This window comes from Vigna unguiculata, chromosome 8 (assembly GCF_037176805.1).
Source record: "Vigna unguiculata cultivar grain cowpea cultivar isolate G323 ecotype 2 chromosome 8, ASM3717680v1, whole genome shotgun sequence".
NCBI classification, from domain to species: Eukaryota; Viridiplantae; Streptophyta; class Magnoliopsida; order Fabales; family Fabaceae; genus Vigna; species Vigna unguiculata.
The window spans coordinates 7,813,399-7,839,479 of record NC_140799.1 but is presented as its reverse complement, the minus strand read 5'-3'; the positions used below and the strand labels follow the sequence as shown (position 1 = coordinate 7,839,479).

Sequence of the window (26,081 nt, the reverse complement as noted above, 5' to 3'; positions counted from 1 at the left end):
GAAATATGAATATTTATTATTTAAGTACAAAACTTATAAATAGAAAAAACTAATTATTCAAACATCATTTCAGAAAAATCATCATCTATCAAACAAATTTGTATTTACCCCTTATATGTTTTCTTTCTATTCATCCTTTCATAAATTAAAGCTTGTCTTAGTGATTTTAATAGATACTAGAACAATATGCCTTTTCAAATTTTGTTTTAGAGGAAGATTCTTTTTGTACATTTTTTCCAGGTTAGTTTATGTTAAGAAATATATTTTAAGTCAAACTCAACTTTGCAAAGCTAACTTGTAAGTATAAAGTTTCCAACACACCTTCCTCACATCGAAGTATATACATTTCATGTATGGAATTAGACAATAAAGGTGGTCTGATAACGATCCAATAACAGGTGAAACAATAAATCCACCAAATAACAAACTTTGATAGGATAGATTCCAACTATAACTTTGATACCATGTTAAAAAGTAAACTTTAAACCCAACTCAACCTTACAAAATTGGTTTGTAAGGTGAGGTTTGCACCTACTCATATATTATAAATTGGCATTATTTATAGTCGATGTGAGACTTCTAAGCATCATTTCAAAAAAACCAACATTTATTTAACACTCTTTCTATTTACCTTATATATTTTCTCCCTAGACTTTTGTTCATCCTTTCATAGATCAAAACTTGTCTTAGTGATTATGATAAAAATAGAGCAAATGTGTCTGATAAAAATTTGTTTTAAAGGAAGTTTCTCTTTATACATTTTCTTAGGTTGGTTTTGGATGTTTTGCATGCATGTGGGGCCTACGGGTCTTATATGCAGTCCTTTTATAGTAAAGATAAATATTTGTTAGTTCATGATCATAAGGTTATATATAAATCATTGATTAAAATTTTCTATGTTCAAGTTTAGCTTTCATGTGTTATAAGAGAAGTTTGAAGTTTGAATTTAAACAAACAAGTTTTAACAATGGAAGTTATTTATGTTTTTCATGAAACCTTATGATAGATGATTTGAACGTGAAGTGCACTTGGTCAAAGATTTTGGTTTCTATGTTGGTGATTGTGTTTTGTTTGGAAAATTGTTTGAATATATGAAATTGAGTGTTTTTTGAATTTTAGTTAATAGATGAATATTTCATAAAGTTTTGAATTGGATATTATAGTTGATAAATTGATATAGTGGATAGATTATTCATCTTAAGATATAAAGTTTCTCAAATTGAGTGTCATTCAACAAAAAATTTGTTTCATTATTTTCCTTTTCACACAACAAAGACTAAGAAAATTTTTTTGAATCCAATTATATAACTTGTCAAAATGTTTTTCCATTGACACTTCTTTGGATTATGCTTTCACTTTACACTATTTTTTTATAATAAAATATTGGGTTAAGTATGTTTTTAGTCCCTAAATTTATATGTGAAATTGGAATGTTTCCCTTTAGAAAAGTTCATATAAAATTAATCCTTATACTTTAGTAATGCATGGAATACTCCTCTAGAACTAGAATAAAAAAAGGTAAAAGAAAAGAAAAATAAATAAGAAAAAAAGACCTTTTTTAAAAAAAATTACATGTGTCAATCACGTGGCATAGTCATATCTTCAAACTTTTTAATCCAGTCAGCATGCTCGTTAGACACATCACCTAAAAGTTAACATCGTTGGTTCTGGGGGACGTAGTTCATACATTACTAAAATATAAGAATGAATTTTATGAACTTTGAGAGAGAAGATTTCTAATATCATATGCACTACAAAAATTCTTGAAATTACCAATAGAATTTTACATATGGAAATAAATTCGTTGGTAAATTTGAATTACAAACAAATCTTACCGATGAATTTTAAAAGTTATATTACTAGTGGATTTTATTTATAGATTTATTTATGTCAATAAATTCATTAGTAATATAGATTTCAATTATCGATAGATTTTTTTGTCTAAAAATCCGCTGGTAATACAAATTTTAATTATCGATAGATTTTTTCGTTGATAAAATTTGTCAATAATTACATACTTTAAAATTCATTGCTAAAAAAGTGGCAAATTTTTCGCCCATATTTAACATCTTCACCTTCAACTTTTCATAATTATTTTGTTCCTTTAATTTTTGTTTTCTCACAGACAGTGTTTTCCCAAAAAATATATCTTCTACAAGAATCATAACAAAACACAAGTGAGTTTCCAAATTACTAGAGCATGTTAGTTTAGGGTTTTCGATGTGAGAGCATGGCAATGGAGGAGGACAAGATGTGGTAGTGATACCGAGAGGAGAAACGATTGGGCTAAGGTGACAGCGACACGCGATGACCCACTCCGACGAGGGTAGCGAACGTCAACGACAACAAGAGCAGTCATAACAAACTGTGGTGAGTTTAGAGGCGCTCCTGGTGGCGGATACAACGAATAGGGTTCACAATAAGGAAGACCCAACCAAGTGAGGGTCTAGCGGCAACACGGGAGAGTATTGGCGGAACTTCAGACAAAATTTAACGGGTGCCAAGATAAAGGCTTAAGTATGTTTTTATCCATAAACCTTAACGCGATATTGGAATTTGTCACTATCTGAAACTTTGATATATTTTGGTTCTTAAACTTTACAAATGAATTAATATAGTCTTTTCAATCCAATTACATTATTTTTTTATGTGTCGAACATGTTTCAAGCTAGCATTTGATTTGTTTATCTGATACGTTCCTGCTTGATGTGTTTAATGAGTTTCCTAACATATATTGAAACAGAAACGTGTCAGACAATGTAAATAACTCAAATGCTAGCATGAGACACCTGTAGAAAACTAACGTAATTAAGTTAAAAGGACTATATCCATTCATTTTTAAATTTTAAAGTATAAAATGTATTAAAGTTTCAGACACGGATGAAATGTTCAAAGACTAGAATCATACTTAAAAACGTCAAAAGTCAAAAATTAATAAAACCATTACCTTCCAAATTCAATCAAGTGTGTTCGTCCTATAACCAAGTCCAACTTTCCAGTCTTCAGCCTTCGCAACCCTCAGAAAATGCAAGAGACTAACAAAAAAAAAAAACTAAACTCCATAGGTGTGGACATATCAGGAAGAGATCCATTAGATGCAAACTCAAAAGTAAGAATACGGGAGCTTCCAATGAAGCAATATCCAAGCAACTGAACATAATTTTCATGCTTCAACATTGCATCACATGTACAAACCCAAAAAGGCTTAAATTCATGAAATATGTTCGTATGAAATAGGATAGAAAAAAAATACCTTGTCGCCACTGGATCTAGAAATGCCCCGAATGAAGATTTCAACTTCATATACATGACAACAATGATAATAGTTAATAAAATAATAAGGATTGACTTATAACTTCAAACCTCGAAAAAAAAATGTGGTGGGATTTGGATTCAATTGGCTTGGAATGAGTAAACAGTACCTTGCGACTAAGATACCCATCAAGCCAATATGTGATTGATGCAGGTCAAATATTAGTACCCAAGTCAAGAAAATATGAACCTCAAAGATTAGTACACAACCTGACCAAAATATCAAACTTTGGGATAGTTGTCAACAATTTAGAAAATCAATTACGAAAATCAATTTTGTAAGCAACCATCCAAAGCACACTTGCAACTATTTTACAAACCCATAAGTCTATCATCAATTGTTACACAAGGAAATTCAAACTTTCCATGGCAAAACAATTCCATTCACACTTCCATTAATCGATAACCATTCACAAACAAATTCAAATCACATGAACTAAATTTCTGAAAAATCACGCCTTTTAAGTATATAGAGAAAACGTAGTTGTAAATACTTGAGAACACAAGACACTTCCATATAACAATTAAAAGTAACAAATCAATATTTTAAAAGATGTGAGTATAAATTATATACCAACTAAAATTGATGATAAAAATTAAAAGCATAAAAGAAACTAAGAAAATAAAACTTCAAATGCTAAGAACATACCTTTTCACTAACACCATACCAATGTATTATTATTTGATGAATAAAAGTCCTGCACTAAAAAAAAAACTGACGAAAAGAAGCAATAATAGATTAAAACCCTAAAAAATATACTGACAAATCCTTGAATATTAATAACAACATTAACAAAAGAAAAATAAAAATGAAGGAAAATTAAAAAGAGGAAAACCCTAAAATCAAATAAAGTTAATAACTTTGGATTGGAAAGATAGAATGAAAGAGGATTTCGTAAATAAAGAATAACATTAACTATTAGAAATAAAATATTAAAAAAAATTAATTATAACAATTTAATAAATAATTTTATATAAAAAAATTCAAAAAATAAATTTTAAATAAAATACTTAATTTTTTAAGTTTGTTTAGGTCTTCCCAAATTCTTAGGTCGTCTTTTTAAAAAGGGTTAAATATGTTTTTGGTCTCTCAAGTTTGAGCGAAATTTGGGTTTAGTCTCTCATCAAAACTTTTGACCAATTTAGTCTTTCATCTTCCAAAATGCGTGAATTTAGTCCTTTTAACCAAATTTTGTTAAGTTTATTTGACATTTCAAGCGCATTTCATGATAGTATTTAAATTATTTATACTGTTTGACACATTTTTGCTTCAATGTTAACTTAAATACTATCATGAAATGCGCTCGAAACGTCAGATAAACTTAACAAAATTTGGTTAAAAGGACTAAATACGATGAAGGACTAAATTGGTCAAAAGTTTTGATGAGAGACTAATTCCAAATTTTGCTGAAACTTGAGGGACCAAAAACATATTTAACCCTTTTAAAAATGTATTTCAGTAACTAATAAATAACATGAACATCTAATACAATGAATAATTTTATTAAATTATTAAATATTGATTCTCAATCATATACATCCCTTGTCAATAATATGATTCATGTAAAAATAGTGGTACACATCTCACTAGGGGGGACGTGAATTTATGATTGAAAATCACCGCATATTTATTGTCTGCAATGTGAAAAAATAAGAGAAATTTTCAAAACCTACAACTATTTTCGTCTAACAAGTTTACTGTAGCAATTCAAAATGAACAAGTTTTAGTTTTCCGAAGATAAAAATCAAATAAAATACTATTTTGAATAGGAAGGTAAAATACTTACATTTTAGAGAAAACAAGGGTAAAACTCATTACAATAAAAACATAATCTAATAGGGTTTGCTACATAGTTTTGCATTAAACTAAGCTACATATTAAATTTGACACATTTTAAGAAAAAACATAAAATTTTTTGTTTAGGGGAGTTTTGAAGAGACTGAAATTGTGTTTTACTTTAAAATCTGTGAGGATCTTCACATAATTGTAGGAATTATAGCCATGTAAACTCACTTTCTTTCTTGTTCATAACAACCCGTTTGTGGGCTAAAAGTGAAACCCAATTTTCACCTTTCTACCTCCAAACAGAGCCAAACAATTTCAACCCTTCTCCCAATCGAAACCATCTAGAGAGAGTACCGTAGCCATTACCAAAACGCAACACAACACAAACCAAGATTCTCAGACTCCATACTCGCTTCGTTTTTCACACTTCCACAACGTGCCCCTCAAAATTAAACGCGCTGGTGATGAAGGGAGTCGAAATTTGTGTCCATCTTCAACGATTCTTCTGAGATGAGACCCCATAATGAGTCTGAAAAACCACACCTTGTTTCTGGGAACAAGTCTTCATGGCTCTTTGGAAAGTGGCACCAGCAAGAGGAACCCTTTTCGTTTGGAGAGAAGGAAGTTGCCGCAGAAGGGTCTTTGCAATTGCACGTGCTGCGTGTCCCCGAAACGGTGCCGTTTGGTAAGCCAAGCGTTACGGCTTTCAGCTTTTTCTGGGCAAAACGCGGGGTTATTGGGAAAAGACTTGATTTTGAGAAGTGGGTCGAGGTTAGAATGTGCCAGGGAACCTTATTTTAGGAGTGAGGCTTTGGGTAGTTATTTGACACCGTTGTGGAAGGAGGGTCTTCTTTTGATAAGGGCTTCTGTTTGCACTGCTGTTGTATCTGGAGTGTGCATGCTGGTGTGGTATGGCCAGAATAAAGCAAAGGGTTTCATTGAGGCCAATTTGTTGCCTTCTGTTTGTTCAGTAATCAGTGAGCAAATTCAGCGTGACCTTGTGTTTGGTAAGGTTCGGCGAATTTCGCCGTTGAGCATTACTTTGGAATCTTGCTCATTTGGGCCTCACAAGGAGGAGTTTTCGTGTGGCGAGGCTCCCACGGTGAAACTTCGCCTCCGCCCCTTTGTGAGTTTGAGGAGGGGAAAGTTGGTGATTGATGCGGTTTTGTCGCATCCAAGTCTCTTGGTAGCACAGAAGAAGGACTTTACTTGGTTTGGAATACCCTTCAATGAAGGAAGCAGGGACAGAAGTTTCTCGGCTGAAGAAGGCATAGATTATCGTACAAGAACAAGGAGGCTTGCACGAGAGGAAGCCTTGGCTCATTGGGAAAGAGAAAGAGATGATGCGGCTAAGGAAGCTGCTGAGGTGGGGTACTTTGTTTCTGAGAGGAGTTGTGGTGTGTCCCAAGGTGATGATGGTTTAAAGGAGATGGAAACTCGTTTCATGGAGTCAACTGCATCTGCGCCCTTTTTTTGCATGAATGATGGTAAGCACGATCATAGGTTGATGGACAAAGGTGTTAATTATGATACGAAGCATGCAGCTCTGGAAAAATCATTTGGGGTGAGACTTCCTGCATCGGGACTTCGATTTTGGTCTAGAGTAATATCCGGGCCTCGGAAGTACAAGTTTAAGAGGAAGGCTAATGGGGGTAGCATCTTTGCATCTGATGTTGCTATCAAAAAGAGAATGTTTGAACGTAGTGCAGCAGCTGCTCATGCATACTTTTGTAATCAATCACAATGGAAATTTGGGGAGCCTTTGTCGCCTTCTGAATGTTATCATTTTATGAGTCATGATATGCATTTGGTGAAAAGTGAGGTTGACAGAAATGCCAAACCTGTTGTTGGTGATGAAAAAAGAAGTGATGATAACCAAAGTGTAACACAATTAAAAGATCTGGCATTGCCTCCCTCAGTAAATGAAAATATTGGCATTCAATCGGATTACTTAAAGTTAGTTTGTGATCCAACTTTACACACAAGAGAGGGTGAATTTGAAAATTTGCAATCTAGTGATGATGTTGCAGAACCGGCAAATCCAAATGGTATAACAGAGAAAAATGAGGAGTTTGTACCATATGTTGCTGCCAATCATATGGACGATAATGACAGCTCTTCAGAGGGCCAACGAGGTTTGACATCTGAAAATTTGGGTTTTGTGAAGCCTAACTCTCAATTGGAAACCTATTTTCAAAATCCATTTGAGCTCTTGCTTGTGAAATTTGACTTAACATCAATTGTAAGAAATATGGAAGAGTTGACATCTTGGTTTCTTTCTGGTCCCGTTGCAAAGTTGAAGTCTGTTGTGGGTCTGACTGTTGAAGATATTGTTTCCGAACATGTTGATGGGATAGATTTTGTGCAGTCCGAAGCTGTTACGAAGGTTCTGCCTATTACATTGGATTCAGTTCATTTCAAAGGTGCAACACTGATGCTGCTTGCATATGGTGACAAGGAAGTTAGGTGAGAGTTGATCTTATCATTATCTCTTAATTTAAAATCAGTCTACAGCTGAAGTAATGAACACACCAGTTCATGAGTCCATGGTTTTAATATTGTGTACATCATTAGAAATGTTATGTTGGGCGTTCTTCCAGAACTGTATCATCTTGATAGTTAACTTGCTTATACTAAATAATACTTCAGTTTTTTAAGTAGTATGACAATGACAATCATAGTAGCAACATTTTTTAAGTAGCTGGACAGTATATCGAACCAGGGAAGGCATGGTTTCAAGGTTCAAAGGTTCTACTAAAGTCGAACAGGTCTCCATAAAATACTATTATTTTAATTTTTATAATATATAAATATAATATAAGAGGCAAAATTGACAAAAATAAATTAGTACACATAAATTTATAAAATTATAATTATAATTTCGCTTAAAATGGTCATAAGTCATACATATAATAAAAGTAATTCATATATGAAGGTAAACAAATCTAATACATCATATTCAAGTTCAGATCTCTTAAAAAACCAACTAAAAACTCTTAAAAGAACTAACTACAACAAAAAAGCACATACCCTTTTTAGCCAATTGGTTGAACCCTTCAACCTACCAGTTTTCCTGGGTCATGGCCAGTTTGATTGAAATCCAGTTTTTGGAAGATTTGGACCACTTCTCTGTTCTACCGGTTGAACTGGCCGGTCCTGCCCAATTTTGACAAGTATTAGTAGTGGGATCTCTATTTGGCATATTTAATTAGCCATCTTTGTTTTCAGAAATCTAGAAGAATGAAGAATTAGTGTTTTGTATTGGACAGAACATCCTTTAAGTGCTAATCATTGGATGTTCAAAGTCTCTAATACAAGTTGTTGTAGGTCTCTATTCCAGTTACTTCTGTGTTTCTTTCATGCATTTATTAATTATATAATTTTAGTTTCCTTTTACCTTCTTCTGTGTGTCAATCAAACAAGTGCATATTTCTATATTCTGAGCTATGAAGCTTGGATATGCCTCATAAATGGTGTGTCCCGTGTCCGTATCAGACACCGACACTTGTATGATACTCATACGACATACTATGTCCAATTTGAAAGACATTTTTTGTCTTTGACATGATCTTGACATGACTCCAACACTATGTTAATAACCACAAATCTAATGATTTCCTAAAAGAACAAAAGACTTGTAGACTTATTACATAAGTTTCTATTATGATGATTAAAATAAGGAACAAATCTTAAACGATCACTACTTTTTGTTTTTTGGATATTAAATAGATAGATTAGATTAATTTTTTGTGTTAGTTGACAATGTGTTAGTTGATAGTTTCAAACTAATATGTATATACACTCTGTGTCCCGTGTCCTATACTTTTTTAATTTAGCCATATCTTCCTGTTCATGTCGTATCGGTGTTCGTATCTGGGCAACATAGATTCTAAGGATGCTGAAGAATATAATATAATTTTGCTTTTTCCTATCGAGATCTATAAAATAAACATGCTGCCATTAATATGTTATCTAAAGTCTTAATATTTGTTTTTATCAATTAAGTATGGTTGATTATTGTTTTTAGCTTATTCGTTGAAGTCGAGTTTTGCCATTTTAGTTTCTTGAGCTTTGACATAATTGTAATTTGTAAAACCAATTTCTTTCTTTGGTGTATCCTTGAAACTTGAAAATTTTGGATTTAGTTTCTAAAAGAGTAAGTTTATAGTCATTTAAAAGGATTTTATTTATATTTATTTTCTGGATACAACAGAAAGTATATTTTAGATGTCTTTTTTCAATATTGAGGGATTAGATCGAAGTTCGCCTCTGTTGCAGGACCATATTTATAATCCTTATATCATTTGTTGTTTGCTTCTTTTGTAAGGTGTTGTGATTAATGTAAAAAAAATTAAAGCAATAAAAGTCATTTGTTGTTTTACATTAACTGCAATATTGTTTTATTAATTACAAAACTTCACATTTCTCAACATGTGAACATAAGAAAGCAAGATGTTTGAGACAAAATAACAATCACATCACCCAACTAATGATAAAAATTAAACGCAATGAACTTAATTGAAAAGTATAAAAATTGAGTATCCAATAGGCAAAAAAGTTTAATAGGGACTCAATTGAAAAGACATAAATTTATGAGAGATTTAAAACTTAATTAAGTCTTATTTAACATTCTATAAGAGTAATGTTAATCTTGGTTTTTTAGAAAAAACATGTTTGTTTCGATTTGGATATTTTCAGTAGAATGTTTTAGATTATTTTGCATAAATTTGTTGTGAGATGAGTGCTTGTAACATGAATTAGACTTAAAACAGAGAGAAAAGCACAGGAGATGAGCGGAAACATGCTTGGGAGAGTCTCCCAGCTTTTCATACGTATATATCTGTGATAGAGTTGTACAAGAGTTATAATGAATTAATCAATTGTTCTAACCCAATTTCAGTCTTCAATTCATTAAATCTCAATACAATCTTTTTATAATCTCATCTCTTGTATACAATATAAATGATGCTTTTATATTGTAACCAAATAGTGATGGTCTGTGAATTGAAGATTTTATACTATTGTTTTTAGGGAGATGGAGAATGTCAATGGACATGTAAAGTTCCAAAATCACTATAGTCGCATACATGTGGATCTGAGTGGAAATTGTAATACTTGGAGATCAGATCTTATATCTGAAGATGGAGGCTGGTTGTCTGCCAATGTTTTTGTCGACACTATTGAGCAGAATTGGCATGCTAATTTAAAAATTGATAATCTTTTTGTCCCGGTAACATTTATAATAGTTAATGGTCCAACATTTCTGGATTTTCCATTTAATTTCTACAATTTGCTTATGTAGTTTGTTTGGCTTGAGTTTGATGCAGCTGTTTGAAAGGATACTTGAAATTCCAATTATTTGGTCTAAAGGGAGGGCTAGTGGCGAGGTGTTTTTCTAACTCAAGTTCATTTACCTTTCTATTCTATTTGATACTTGAGGAAGATTTTTCTTTTGAGTTAAACACTAATTTTTCTACATATCATGTTAAATATCAAAGTCAACATCTACATAGATATATTTGTTATGTATAGTACTTGTGACTAGTTTAGTGGTTATATAGACCTAACCTAGATATACATGATTAGAATGACAGCCACAATGGTTTCTCATGGATTTCACAACGTGATGGCTTATTTTTTGAAACCAACAATAGTTGCTATTAACAACATTGTCTAAAATCGTGAGTTTAATGAGGTACATTAGTTTGAATAGGCCACATTCAATTTTAGAAGAAATCTGCCTTAGATTTGCCTTGGAATTGTTATCTTACATGTTTGAATGCAACTAAAGTTCCACTATCCCAAAATTACTCTTCAGTTGTTTAAGTTCCTTTGTCTCGGATTGAACGCATACCATTCGGTAAAATTGATAGCAAATAGTCAAGGTGCAATTATTTTTACATAAGAGTGTAGTAGCCTAAGTACTACAATTCGATTGTAATTTGACCTAAGCTGAGTGTCTATTATTTGGGGACCCTATTGAGTCAGTGTTAGAATACCCAACAATTTGAGTATTTCTCTTATCATCGTAAATGAGGTCTTTTCTAGGAGCTTTTTAATATACTTTAGGATTCGTATGACTGAATCCGAACAATTGTAACAAATAGAGTTTAAAAATTGACTTACTATGCTTATTGCAAGGGTGATCGGTGGACAAGTCACAACAAGGTAATTTAGTTTACTAACTCATTTTTTGTATTATTTAGGATTAGAATATGGTTTTCCTTGGTCAAGTGCAATTTTGACACTGGGATCCATGTGTGTCCACTAGCTTAACATTTATCATCCTTGTTAACGTCAAGAGCATATTTTCTTTGAGATATGACTAAACCATCCTTGAATTGTACCACTTATATACGAAGGAAATACCTTAGATGTATAAAATATTTTTATATGGAACTCTTAATTAAAAGTCAATAGTAGTGTTATCAATATCGGATAACGGAAAATATTTGGGGCCCCAAAAATCCTTTACGAAATTATAACAGAAACCATAACGGGTTATAGTGAAAGCATTGTGGTAAAACAAATACAATATATGCGAGGCAGCTATCGACAACAAAATGGCAGTGAGTGGTGGCGAGTAGTGATATTAGTGCAAGCGGTAGTGGCACTGAAGAAGGAGAGGCATGGGTAGGGTATTAGGCTAAAATATAATGTTTTTATTGGGCTGGTTATGGCCCAATTTTTAACAAAGTTGTCATTTGGACTTTTAACCCAACAAAAAGGCAAAGAAAAGAGACAACAAATATCTTGTGCTCTCCAACTAGGGTTTTTTCCCTATGCTGTGGCCTCTGCTCGCTCGGTTTTTCTTCTCCTTTGCCATTGCCACTACAAACTAGCGTTTTCATCTCCTCCTTTTCTGCCATCTCCATTCTACGTGAGCTAACCGTGAAGCAAAATGGAGCCGCCATGGGAAACTCACATTGCCATCGCCATGTTGTGGTGGTAAGCTTCAAAATCACCACTGATTTCTGCCATGGTGCCACCATAATTGATTTTCGATAACACTAGCCAATAATAGCAGTATGCTCTATTTGCATGCCATACAAGCCCAAGGTCAAAGAACACATTATGGTTTTCAAGTTCCTTCACATTTGTAGATGGTGGAAAATCATGTAAGGCAGCACGAAGCTGCAAAGATTAGCATACATACGACCTTTGAAATGTTACGGGGGCAAGGAGTGTTAAGAGATCTTGTAGATCTTGGTACACACCTTATAGGAGTGTTAAGAGATCTTGGTACACGCCTTACAAGTCAATGGTATAAGTGGCACAAACATCCCACCAAATTGATGCGCACGTCCCTTGGGTACAAAAATTGGTTTAATTGAGGTGTGAATAGTTGATTTATTAACATTACAAAGCTGTGGCAAGCAATACAAGCCCAAGATTATAATGAAGTAGTTTTCATTTTCCTTCTTCACATATGTAGGCGGTGGAAGGAGGTCTTTAAAATCGTGTAAGCTAGCAAAATCGTGTGGCAAGAAGTGTTAAGAGATCTTGGCACATGCACACACATTGTGCATTATTGGTATATAGGGTACATACTTCTCACCAAATATAATGAATGCGTCTCTTGGTAACGAAAAATAGGTTTAAGTGAGGTGTGAATAGTGGATTTAATTACACGACAAAGTTGAACATTAATCTTTGTCCATTGTTCTTGATTTATGTAGGAAGGAATTGAACACTGGTAGGTAGATGGGATTTGTAGCCCAACTCACTTAACCATAACTTGATTTTCAAAGCCCAAGTGGAATAGTTAGACCTGTCTATGTTGTAAATACTAACCATATGGTCAGAAAAGATGGGAGAATCTATTCTGGAGGTTGATGTGGTATTGGAAGACTTGTTTTGTGGAAATATTAAAAAGCAAAAACCTAAGGAGAGGGAAAAGTAGATTGGACAACTAAACTCTGATGGAGCAGCTATTACAAGGGTATGAGGACAAGGGAGGCATCCTGGCGAATATTGGTTAGAGAAAAATGAGTTCGCTAGAGGTGGTGCTAGAACAGTGAATGTGAACTTGGGAGAAAGGCTGGCAAAAGAAAACATGGTTTTGAGAAAGGCTCTAGATACCATGTTCAACTCTAGGAAAGAAAAAAACATTTAGTTGAAACCTTGTGTTTCTAAGACAACGTGGGTACTATATTTATGTTGAGAAAATTGAATCAATATAATAAATAGATTAGATTTGATATAATCTAATAACAAAGATGTAATATCGTTATAAAAAAATTCTTTAAACATACATTTATAATCAAGATATTCTTGATTATATGGGATCAGTTTCTTGTTTCTATAATTATAAATAAGACAAATGGTGCATACCCACAACATTTGTTGTAATGTTCATATTTGCTTTTAGTAATTTGAAAGTCTATTTCCATGTATCTTTGACATATATTTCCATTTGTGGATATTACTTTGGATGTCTAAATAGGATCTCCTTTTCTACCTGTTTTATTGATTCAATTGTTTAATTTTAACATAGGCTTAATTATAATTTGTCTTTGAAATTGGCGATAATTCTGATTTTGGTCCCCTAAAATTAAAAAATATATATTTTAGTCTCTCAAAATAAAAAATAATTTTCGCCCCTAGACTCTAAATTTGAGGAGCTCAACTAAATTTTTAAATACTGTTTTAGTCCCTCAAATTTAGGATTAAGGGACTTAAACCGTATTTTTACTAAATTCAAGGTACTGAAACACTTTTTTTTAATCGAGGGACTGATAACTTATTTAACTCAAATTTTAGGGTCTGAAATATAAATAAACCTTTATTATTTGATGAACTAGCATTTTATTTCATAGGTACAAACAAGTCCTATAATTTTTGGTTCAGATTCTGCTGTGGAACTTTATTTGTCATGTTATCGCAAGTTCTTCACCCTTATAATTATCTATGTATGATGCTATGTTCTCTTATAGATATATATTTTTTTGTTACCTTATGTTTAGGTTCACTTGTGCATGTCCAAGGGGGAGACATTTCCAAATTTTCATGGACAACTTGATGTGATAGGGTTGGATTTCCAGCCATTGGATGCACCATCATCTTTTTCTGTACAACTTTCTATACCCTTCTCTTAGGACACTTGAAGTTTTTTCTTTTCTATATTTGGTATTCCTTATTCAATGTGATTGGGCACTGTGTTATTAGAAAGTACCACAAGTGTTGCATTTTATATTGTTGACTCAGCATATGCTTTGATGTCATATGAAAATTTTAAAATGTGCTATTTATTGGTTAAGTACCATTAGAATACTAAGATTAGAAGAATGATATGATGGACCACATATCTATCGTGGACCATTATTTACAGCCTATAGATTAATGTAAGCTGGATAATGTTGTTAAATATATAATTAAATGGCCTATAAATAGGAAAATATGTATAGCTATTAGTAGATACACTATAGTTAACATATATAGTTTTCAAATGTGTTGTATAACTTCTTATTTTCTTTGTACAAAGGTAGATTTACCTGTAAACTATGTTACTACTGTGTCCAACTATCAGTTCTTATGACTGCTAGTAGTAAGCTACATCTATATAATGTTATACTGTGTCATCAACTGCTAGCGTATCCTTTTTTTACTTCTAGTTTTCTTTTTCTACCTAAGGTATATCTTTTCTTCTCAATTTACGTGGTTAACACTTCCTTGGTACTCATGATAATTTTTGTTTTGCTTAATATAATTTAGTAAATGATCATACTGAGTGCTTCTTTTTTATCTGGTTTTTTACAGGTTTGCAATCTTATTATTTTTTCTTCTCTTTTTTAAGAGTTATACTTTGAAATATCTTTTTGAAGGAGATTCCCTTACAGATATCATAATTCAGAAGGGGCTGGGGCTGAGTAGCTTTGCTCAGTAGTGATATTTACTTATATTTGTATTCTCACTTTTGAGAAGTATCTTTTATCCTTTGTATTTATCTTAATGAAATAATTCTTTTACCATTATGGATTGCATTGGTATAACTTTTGATGACTTCTGTACCTTTTATAACACATGTGAAGTATTTAGGCATATTGATATGTAAACGGGCTGAGTATTTTTCATGCCATGAACTGAAATTTGTTTTCGCCCCTTTTGTTCTATTTTTTGTATGTCATTGAAGAACATATCAGGGAGTTTATGTTTTCGTGGTCAAAGAATATTTTTACACAATGCAAGTGGCTGGTTTGGCAGTGTTCCTTTAGAAGCATCAGGAGACTTTGGCATTCATCCTGAAGAAGGAGAGTTTCATCTTATGTGTCAGGTACTTTCGTCTCATGCATGCTCACAAACACAAATTGTAGCTTAGTCAAATATAATTTTTGTTTTGTATAAGAGTTCATTTGGATAAGTTGATCTTTTATTTTCTACATGTTATCCTTTGAAATAGCCAAGCATTTTTCATCGGTGATTGTACAATTCTATAATCTGCACTCATACTAGTATTATTTCCAATTGAGTTTATTTTGCCAATAATTAACTTTTTAGTTATTCTTTGATATGCACCTAACACCAAAGCTAACACAAAAGTCCTTTGGGCTTGAATTGTGGATTGAGCATAGACCCACCTCATTTTGTGCTAAAGGAATTTTGTTTTGTGTAATTATAAAAGTGGTACCCTTGACCACCTTCAGATGCTTCTATAGCATGCCACTGCCATGGAACCAACTATAGTTAAAATTTATGCATTCTCAAATTTAGTTTAGAAATTTGAAAGTATGTATTTCCAGTCCAATTCGGTAAGTCCTTCATATTCCACTCCGTTGTGGTAGTACTCACAGCATACCTAATTAGTCTTGCTGCTACTCTAGCCATAGTCCATTAAGCCCAGTGGTATCCAAAGTGTACAACTCTTGGGGAATAAGAAAATTTTGTTTGTAAATGGGAGAATTTCCAGAGTGCTCTCTGTACAGTTACACACACATACATAATGAGATATGATGAACACAATGATTCTGTATAGTGAGTTTATTTGTCATATTTATACCTTATTTAATTTGATGATAGATAGTTGTGCTTCTTTTCATCTGTTCATTAATGTTTTGTCTGGTAATATATACAGGTTCCTGGTGTTGAAGTGAATGCTTTAATGAGAACCTTTAAGATGAAACCTCTTCTCTTCCCGGTACATTTCTTTAGTTCGGTGCACTAATTTTAGTACTTTAAAGTTTTAATATGCTGGAATTGATAGAGTAAAATAAAAAATATTATTTTGGAATAATCTGCATTTGTATTCAACATTATGGCAACAAGCACTATCTACAAATTCAACAATTTATCTTGTGAAAATAGTGAAAAGTAGGTATAGGATTAACTGCCGTGTTGAAAACACACATAGGGTAATTTATTTATAATGAAGAATAGTATAGGAAAATATGGCTAACCCAATTATGATATTGTAACTAACATAAGATATTGTAACTAACAGTATCTAGTAATATCTTAACAATATCTAACATACCCCAGTAGGTGAGGTTGGCTACATGCATCATCGATGTTATTGGGCTGAATCTAAATGTTATCTGCTCTGCTTGCCAGTGGTATGCTTTCATATGTTCAAATCTTCTTGACCTAAACTTTTGTTAATCTCTTCTCAATGTCACACCAATACGTCTTTGTAAATTTATATAGATCGTTATTGTCAGAAAATTTGTTTCTAGTATTATTCATAGAGGAGCTATTACCTGTTATTTGTTTCTAGTGTTATTAGAGTAAGTCTACATAATTTATTTCTTCTAACATACACCTTTAATACTCTATCATTACTCCCCCCGGCTTAACAACCTTGTCCTCTAGGTTGAAGTCAGGAAACTACGGTTGGATTGTTGTGACATCTTCCCAAGTAGCTGCTTCTACCCCTTTATCCTTCCATTGAATCAGGACCGAGGTCTTGTATCTTTTGTCCCTGGTAGAGGTCCCAATCTGCTATCCAATATCTTCTCTGGGGAACCAATTAGAGATCCTGCCCTACAATTCCTCTGGAAGGTCTTTCTCAACTTGATGGGTGCCCACTGCCTTCTTCAATTGGGAAACATGAAACACTGGGTGGATCCTGACTGTGTCTGGAAGTTGTAGTCCAAAGGCAACTGGTCCTACCTGTCTTAGCACCACAAAAGGGACTGTAATATCTAGCAGATAGCTTTGGGTGCAGCCTGGTTGGCATTGAGACCTGTCTATGGGGCGAATTTTCAGAAAAACCCAGTCCCCTACTTGGATGGAGGACTGTTTCCTGTGCTTATTCACATATTTAGACATATGCTCTTGGGCTCTTGTGAGGTGGAACTTGAGAAAGCTTCATCTCTAGTCATTAGCGAAGACAAAATTCCCCCTCACAGGATTTGTCAGGATTGCTGTTTACACTCTATAAAAGTCAAAAGATCAGCCCTTTACAACACTGCCCCCCTTTTATTTATACTCTTCCTAAAACAAGACTTTCATCCCCAACTACCCACTAACAACCTGACCTCTCTAACTGACTAATGGTCAGTCTTTTTATTTCTTCTAACATACACCTTTAATACTGTTAAGATATCTTTAATATCTTATTTTTTGTTTTTATTGTTATTATTCTTCATATGTATTTTGGGCTTAGCCCATATATTCTTTATTATAAATACAGCCCCTACGTGTATTTTCTACACAAGGGAGATTAATCTCAATCCCTACTTTCTCTATATTCAATATGGTATCTAGAGCTTAAGGATTTTTTTCCTACCTCGGTCTTTGGTCACTGCTAGCACTGTCCACTGTCGCCGGCAACCGCCCACCGCCAGCAACTGTTGCCGGCCACCGTCACCGTCGCTGTCGCCGGAAGTTCAGTTTTGACCGGCGATCGCACGTTTGATCTCGCCTCGACCTCGACATTCCAGATCTAGGCTTCGTGTTTCCATTGGGGCACTTTTAGTTTTTCGGTTTTATTTCTCTTCTCCATGGCGTCTTCCGCTGCTGCTTCGTCCACTTCCGTCGCCTCCATGTCTGATTCGTCCATTTTTCTCCCAAATGTTAATATGCACTTGCCCATTGATAAGTTAAATGGCAAGAATTGTTCGACATGGGCGGCCGACGTTAAACTTTGGCTTGAGAGTCAGTGGTATTTTGATCATCTTACCCTTAAAGTGACTGATGTTGATACCACTGAGTTTCCTCGTTGGAAGAGAATTGATGGTCACTTATGCATGGTTCTCAAGAATACAATTCATGCTTCTTTGAAACCACTGTTTCGTGCCTACGACACCTCTTATGAAGTCTGGTAACAGGCCAAATTACTGTACACCAATGACACTCAACGTTTATATGGTGTCTGTCAAGATCTGCTTAATGTGGTTGCTTCTCGTACTCAAGACCCTGTTGCAGATTATGTTGGTAAGGTGACTGAACTTTTTCATGAATTTAATGAAGTTTTACCTCCTGCCTCTACTCCTGCTCAGGAAATCGAGCTACGATCACGCTTCTTCATGGTTGTGATGTTACACGGGCTTGTTGATAAATATTCCCATATCCCGTGATCAGATTTTCGGTTCTACTATTATACCCAATTTTACCTCTACTTGTTCCACCCTTTTGCGTGTGCCTTGTCAACCTTCCGCTGATCCACCTGTCCGTGCCAATGATTCCTCTGCTTTGGTATCTCACTGTGATGATCGTCAGCGCTCACGCAAGCCGGAGAAAGGGCGTCATAAGTGTGATCATTGTGGCAAATTCGGCCACAGAATGGATCGGTGTTATGCCTTACATGGTCGTCCTCCTCGATCTGCTGCTGTTGCACACACTGATCCTTCGTCACAACCATCTTCTGCAGATCCTCATTCATCTGTTTCTGCCACCGACCAATCTGCTCTCTTCAATGAATTTCTCAAATGGAGTGAGGATCGTAAGCTTTCTAGTTCCACAACTTCTGTTGCCCACACAGGTACATCTTTTGCTGGTCTGACTCAATCTTCGTCTGTTGGTCCTTGGGTGTTCGGCTCAGGTGCCACCGATCACATTACTGGTAACAAATCTTTGTTTTCCTCTTTGTCCTCTCCAGATAATTTACCCTCTGTTACAATGGCTAATGGGTCTCGTGTTTCAGCTCATGGTGTTGGGACTGTCGATCTTTTTCCCTTTTTATCCATTGATAATGTTCTTTATGTTTCTGGGTCTCCTTTTAACTTATTATCCATTAGTCGTCTAACTCGATCTCTTGATTGTGTTATTTCCTTTACCCAATCGTCTGTTTGTTTACAAGACCCGAGTTTAAGACAGGTGATTGGCACCGGATGTGAGTCCCATGGTCTTTATCATCTCCGCCCTTCTTCTCATGTTGGCGCAGTTATGGAGTCTCCACCTCTTCTTCATGCTCAGTTAGGCCATCCTAGTCTTGCCAAGTTGTAACACCTTGTTCCTGGCTTCTCTAAGTTGTCCAAGTTGGTGTGTGAGTCATGTCAGTTAGGCAAGCATAGTCGTAGTTCTTTTCCTCATAGTGTCGCACACAGTGCTTCGTCCCCTTTTGCCTTAGTTCACTCTGACATTTGGGGACCTAGTCGTGCTGCATCTAGTTTAGGTTTTCAATACTTTGTTACTTTTATTGATGATTATTCCCGTTGTACTTGGTTATTTTTAATGAAGAGTCGTTCTTAATTATTTCATATCTTTCAATCTTTTTTCCATGAAATTCAACTTCAATTTGGTGTTCCTATTAAAATTTTGAGAAGTGATAATGGTAGTGAATATCTTTCCAATTCTTTTAAACAATTTATGGTTTCGCGTGGCATTCTGCATCAAACTTCTTGTGCATATACACCTCAACAAAATGGGGTGGCTGAACGGAAAAATAGACACCTTATTTAAACCGCTCGCACTCTTTTAATTCATGATGAGGTTCCTCATTCTTTTTGGGGTGATGCTGTTCTTACTGCTTGTTATCTTATTAATTGCATGCCTTCTTCGGTTTTAAATAATAAAATACCTCATTCCATTTTATTTCCTCATGAACCTCTTCATCCCTTACCTCTCAAGGTTTTTGGGTCTACATGTTTTGTGCACAATTTTAGTCCTGAGCTTGATAAATTATCTCCTCGATCACACAAATGTGTTTTTTTAGGGTTTATGCGATCCCAAAAAGGATACAAGTGTTTTTTTCCTTCTCTTAACCGCTATTTTGTTTGTGTAGATGTCACCTTCAATGAGTCTTCCTTTTATTATAAAAGTTCTTCTCCTTCCATTGAGTCTCCATCTAATACCGTTGATTTTCCTAGTCCTGTCAATATTCCTATGATCTGTGATCTTCCAGGTGTGTCGTGTACGCCGTCCGTTTCTGTTCGACCACCTCTTCAGGTTTATAGTCGTCGTCCTCGTCCTCCAGAACCAACGAGTGACTCACCTCAAGTGCCAACTACTGTGTCTCCTCCGGCTCCGACAACTGAGTCTCCCTTTCCACAGAGTTACCTTCCCATCGCCATCAGAAAAGGTATCCGTTCTACACATAATCTTTCTCATTATATTGCTTTATGTTGAGAATAAAGAAAATAGGGATTGAGATTAATCTCCCTTGTGTATAAACCACACATAGGGTAATTTATTTATAATAGAGAGGTACAAGTAAAAAGACTAACTGAAAATAAGAAGATTAAATAGAAGATATTGTTTGATATTGTGGTTATCAATATCTAACAATATCTTAATAATATCAAACAATATCTAACAGTCCCCCTCAAGCTGGAGCATATAAATCGTATGTGCCAAGCTTGTTACAAATATAATCAATTCTAGGCCCTCATAAAGACTTAGTAAAAATATCTGCTAACTGATCACTTGAGTTAACAGACTCAGTTTTGATGTCTCTAGACATAACCTTTTCCCGAACGAAATGACAATTAATCTCAATGTGTTTGGTCCTCTCATAAAAGACAGGATTAGAGCTAATATGAAGAGCAACCTGATTGTTACACACAAGTGTCATTTGAGTAACATCTCCAAATTGTAACTCTTGAAGCAATTGCTTGAGCCAAACAAGTTCACAGGAAGCTAAGGCCATAGCTCTATATTCTGCTTCTGCACTGGATCTTGCTACAACACTCTGTTTCTTACTTTTCCACGAGATCAAGTTACCACCAATGGAGAGACAATACCCAGATGTAGATCTTCTATCAGAAGGAGATCCTGCTCAATCAGCATCTGAATAGCAAACAACTCTTGTATGGTTATTAGAACCATATAACAATCCTTTTCCAGGAGATTTTTTAATATACTTCAAGATGCGAATGACTGCATTCCAATGATCTTCACATGGAGAATTAAGAAATTGGCTTACCACACTGACTGCAAAGGAAATGTCAGGACGAGTTACGGTAAGATAATTCAATTTTCCAACCAATCGTCTATACTGCTCAGGATCAGATATAGGCTCCTCCTGATTTGGTAGAAGTTTAGTATTGGGATCCCTGGGTGTATCAACAGACTTTGAACTCATCAACCCAGTTTCCTCCAGAATATCCATGGCATACTTTCTCTGAGATATAACAATACCATCATTAGACTGTGCCACCTCAATACCCAAGAAATATCTGAGTTTGCCAAGATCTTTGGTCTGAAAATGGTGACAAATATGTTGTTTCAACTGAGAGATGCCATGGTTGTTACTCCCTGTAAGAACGATGTCATCAACATATACTATCAAGTAAACACATCCAACACTCGAGTGTTGATAAAAGACAGAATGATCTGCTTCACACCGAGTCATACCAAATTGCTGAACAACATTGTTAAACTTTCCAAACCAAGCCCTAGGAGATTGTTTTAGGCCATATAGGGATTTGCGAAGACGACATATCATCCCAAAAGACTCCTCCTAAGCAACAAATCCAGGAGGTCCATAACCCACAGGTCCCAAGATCGGAACCTGGCTCTGATACCATGTTAGAAGTGGGTTTAAGCCTAACTCAACCCCACAAAACCGGCTTGTAAGGTGAGGTTTGCACCTCACTTATATATTGTGAATTGGCCTTATCTCTAGTCGATGTGGGACTTCCAACACACCTCTTCATGCCGAGGTATATTCATCTCGTGCATGGGACAAGAAATTAGTGGGTGGTCCGTTAGCGGCCCGATATCGGGTAGAACAAAATGTTCAAGAAAGTTCATTAGAAGAGGCTCTAATTTGGCTCTGATACCATGTTGAGAATAAAGAAAGTAGGGATTGAGATTAATCTCCCTTGTGTATAAACCACACATAGGGTAATCTATTTATAATAGAGAGAGGTACAAGTAAAAAGACTAATTGAAAATAAGAAGATTAAATAGAAGATATTGTTTGATATTGTGATTATTAATATCTAACAATATCTTAATAATATCAAACAATATCTAACACTTTAAGTTACCATAGATTGTCTTCACCTTTTTATGTCTGTCTTTCGTCTATTTCTTCTGTGACCATCCCAAAATCTGTTCGTGATGCCTTAGCCCATCTTGGTTGGCGTTAGGCCATGCTCGATGAACTAAGTGCTCTTCATAATAGTGGAACTTGGGAGCTTGTCCCATTACTGTCTGGGAAATCTGTTTTTGGTTGCAGGTGGGTGTTTGCTATTAAAGTTGGACCTTATGGTACTATTGATTGTCTCAAAGCACGTCTTGTGGCCAAAAGTTACACCCAAATCTTTGGGTTGGATTATGGTGATACTTTTTCTCCAGTGACGAAGATGGCTTCTGTTCGTTTATTTATTGCCATGGCGGCTCTTCAAAAGTGGCCTCTTTATCAATTGGACGTTAAAAATGCTTTCCTCAATGGCGATTTGCAAGAAGAGATTTATATGGAGCAACCTCCTGGGTTTGTTGCTCAGGGGGAGTCTTCTGGGTTGGTATGTCGTCTTCGCAAATCTTTATATGTTCTAAAACAGTCTCCAAGGGCCTGGTTTGGAAAATTTAGCAATGTTGTTCAACAATTTGGTATGACTCGGTGTGAGGCAGATCATTCAGGTTTTGATCGTCACTCAAGTGCTGGATGTTTCTACTTGATAGTGTATGTTGATGATATTGTTCTTACTGGTAGTGATAACCATGGCACCTCTCAGATGAAACAACATCTTTGTGATCATTTTTTGATCAAAGATCTTGGAAAACTCAGATATTTCTTGGGTATTGAGGTGGCGCAGTTCGACAAAGACGATATTGTTATTTCTCAACGAAAGTATGCACTGGATATTTTGGAAGAAATTGGGTTGATGAATTCAAAATCTGTTGACACACCTATGGATCCCAATACTAAACTCTCTCAAATCAGGGGAAGCCTATGTCAGATCCCGAACAATATAGAAGATTAGTTGGGAAATTGAATTATCTTACAGTGACTCATCCTGACATTTCTTTTGCAGTCACTATGGTAAGCCAATTTCTTAATTCTCCGTGCGAAGATCATTGGAATGCAGTCATTCGTATACTGAAGTATATTAAAGGATCTCCTGGTAAAGGATTGTTATATGGTTCTAATAACCATACAAGAGTTGTTTGTTATTCAGATGCTGATTGGACATGATCTCCTTCTAATAAAAGGTCTACATCCAGATATTGTGTCTCTATTGGAGGTAACTTGATATCTTGGAAAAGCAAGAAGCAAAGTGTTGTAGCAAGATCTAGTGCAGAAGTAGAATATAGAGCCATGACTTCAGTCACTTGTGAGCTTGTTTGGCTTAAGCAGTTGCTCAAAGAGTTAGAGTTTGGAGACGTTAATCAAATGACACTTATATGTGATAATCAAGCTGCTCTTCATATCAGTTCTAATCCTGTCTTTCATGAGAGGACTAAACATATTGAGATTGATTGTCATTTCATTCGAGAAAAGATTATGTCCGGAGACATCAAGACTGAATTTGTTAACTCAAGTGATCAGTTAGCAGATATTTTCACTAAGTCTTTACGAGGACCAAGAATTAGTTATATTTGGAACAAGCTTGGTACATACGATTTGTATGCACCAACTTGAGGGGAGTGTTAAGATATCTTTAATATCTTATTTTTTGTTTTTATTGTTATTATTCTTCATATGTATTTTAGGCTTAGCCCATATATTCTTTATTTTAAATATAACCCCATAACAAGCTTGGTACATACGATTTGTATGCACCAACTTGAGGGGGAGTGTTAAGATATCTTTAATATCTTATTTTTTGTTTTTATTGTTATTATTCTTCATATGTATTTTAGGCTTAGCCCATATATTCTTTATTTTAAATATAACCCCAACGTGTATTTTCTATACAAGGGAGATTAATCTCAATCCCTACTTTCTCTATATTCAATAAATACTCTATCATTACTCCCCCCGGCATAACAACCTAGTCCTCAAGGTTGAAGTCAAGAAATTGCTGTTGGATTGTTGTGACATCTTCCCAAGTAGCTGCTTCTACCCCTTTATCCTTCACTTGAGATTAAAGAGAATTTAGAGTGAATTTGAGAGAGAGTGAGTTCTCTCCTCTTAGGATTTCTTATTTATAGTAGTTTGAGATACATCAGATACAATGGATGAGAGGAAAGAAGAGAACTCTAGAAGATGCTCCAAGGAACTATGTGTAAAGCATGTTCCTAGGTACTAGGTCCAACACACAGTACAATGAGTCATATTCAAGACTGTTTATTCTAACACCTTCCACTGAAAGAAACCTAACATATCTTGTTCCTTATTGTGTGTCCACACACCCATCTTGACATTTTCACTTATACTCTGGCTTACATAGTATAGGCCTGGAAGGCAAATTGTGTCACTAGTAGTGAGGGAAGAGAAAAGATAACGATTACTAGATACATGATCAATTGCAACCTCAAGGGTGGTGATTTAATCTTAAAAGTTATATCAATTAGAGAAATGACTTAAATATGTAGCTATTGAAGCTTAGATAATCCTAACTTTACGAATTGGTTTTGGGAGTTGAAGTTACACCTTAGACCAAGCTCAGACGGTGAACCACCTTGAAGGACTTCTATATCAATATTAATATTGCCAATGCGAAATTTAATCAGACACTCCTCAACTAGCTTCTTTACCCACATCTATCCAGAAAATTGAGAACCTTTTGCCATTTAACACTGCATTCAAGCACCAATGCAGTGACTCTAGCCCATTGAACACTACTGTACTTAACGACCTACGTCAGCATTATAAATATCATTGGTTAGGAGTTGGAACCAGCTGTGGGAACATAGTTTGAGCTGTATTATAACCAATAATTACATTAATTATGAACACAGCCAATGTGGGACTGATGAAGTTATGCTAAAAGTGGTGATACCAATGAAGGGTACTAACAATAGTTCCAGACCAGATTGCACAGGGAATTTTTCAGCCAACTGTAAAACGTGTTTGTGTGTGTTTGAGGTGGGGCGGGGAGTGGATGATGTGGGGAGATGTTATTATGTGCATGTTCTTGCAATTTTTAATTATAAATATGAAGAACCAATTTTATGCACATAACTTTTACACATTTGAAGATCCTTTATATTGTTACTATTGCATTTTCGTAAATTCAGTTCCATGTAAATGATTGGTATAACTATAAATTCACAAAGTTATTCCAGACTTATTTAAGTAGAAATGTAGATTTTAAAAATTGTAAGTCATCAGAGAAAACCCTAAGATCAATTTTAACTTTTTCCTCTTCTCGTCTCAAAGTCTTATTTTTTAATTACAGCTAGCAGGATCAGTAACTGCTCTGTTTAACTGTCAAGGCCCACTGGATACTCCTGTATTTGTTGGCACTGGAATGGTTTCTAGGACGTTCTCTTATTTGCAAACTGATACCACTGCATCTGTAGCATCTGAAGCACTTGCTACAAGTAAGGAAGCTGGAGCGCTGGCAGCATTTGATCGTGTACCATTTTCATATGTATCTGCTAATTTCACTTTCAACACTGATAACTGTGTAAGTTGTCAGGGATAATAATTTAGCATGGGTGTACTTAGATTAGTGCTTTATTATTAGAGTTTTGCTATACTATGGTAGCA

The 26,081-nt window shown here is 34.9% G+C and overlaps 1 protein-coding gene across 1 annotated transcript in view; it reads left to right on the top strand.

Annotated features, from left to right (window-relative positions):
• Positions 1-5,370: 5,370 nt before the first annotated feature.
• LOC114194467 (protein TIC236, chloroplastic-like) overlaps positions 5,371-26,081 on the top strand; it is a 40,895-nt gene continuing 20,184 nt past the window's right edge. The window contains exons 1-7 of the mRNA XM_028084708.2: positions 5,371-7,564; positions 10,130-10,328; positions 10,426-10,485; positions 14,065-14,169; positions 15,231-15,371; positions 16,170-16,232; positions 25,768-25,998. Coding sequence (XP_027940509.1) covers positions 5,622-7,564; positions 10,130-10,328; positions 10,426-10,485; positions 14,065-14,169; positions 15,231-15,371; positions 16,170-16,232; positions 25,768-25,998 — 2,742 coding nt within the window. The 5' untranslated portion in view covers positions 5,371-5,621. The remainder of the gene's footprint in view (positions 7,565-10,129; positions 10,329-10,425; positions 10,486-14,064; positions 14,170-15,230; positions 15,372-16,169; positions 16,233-25,767; positions 25,999-26,081) is intronic.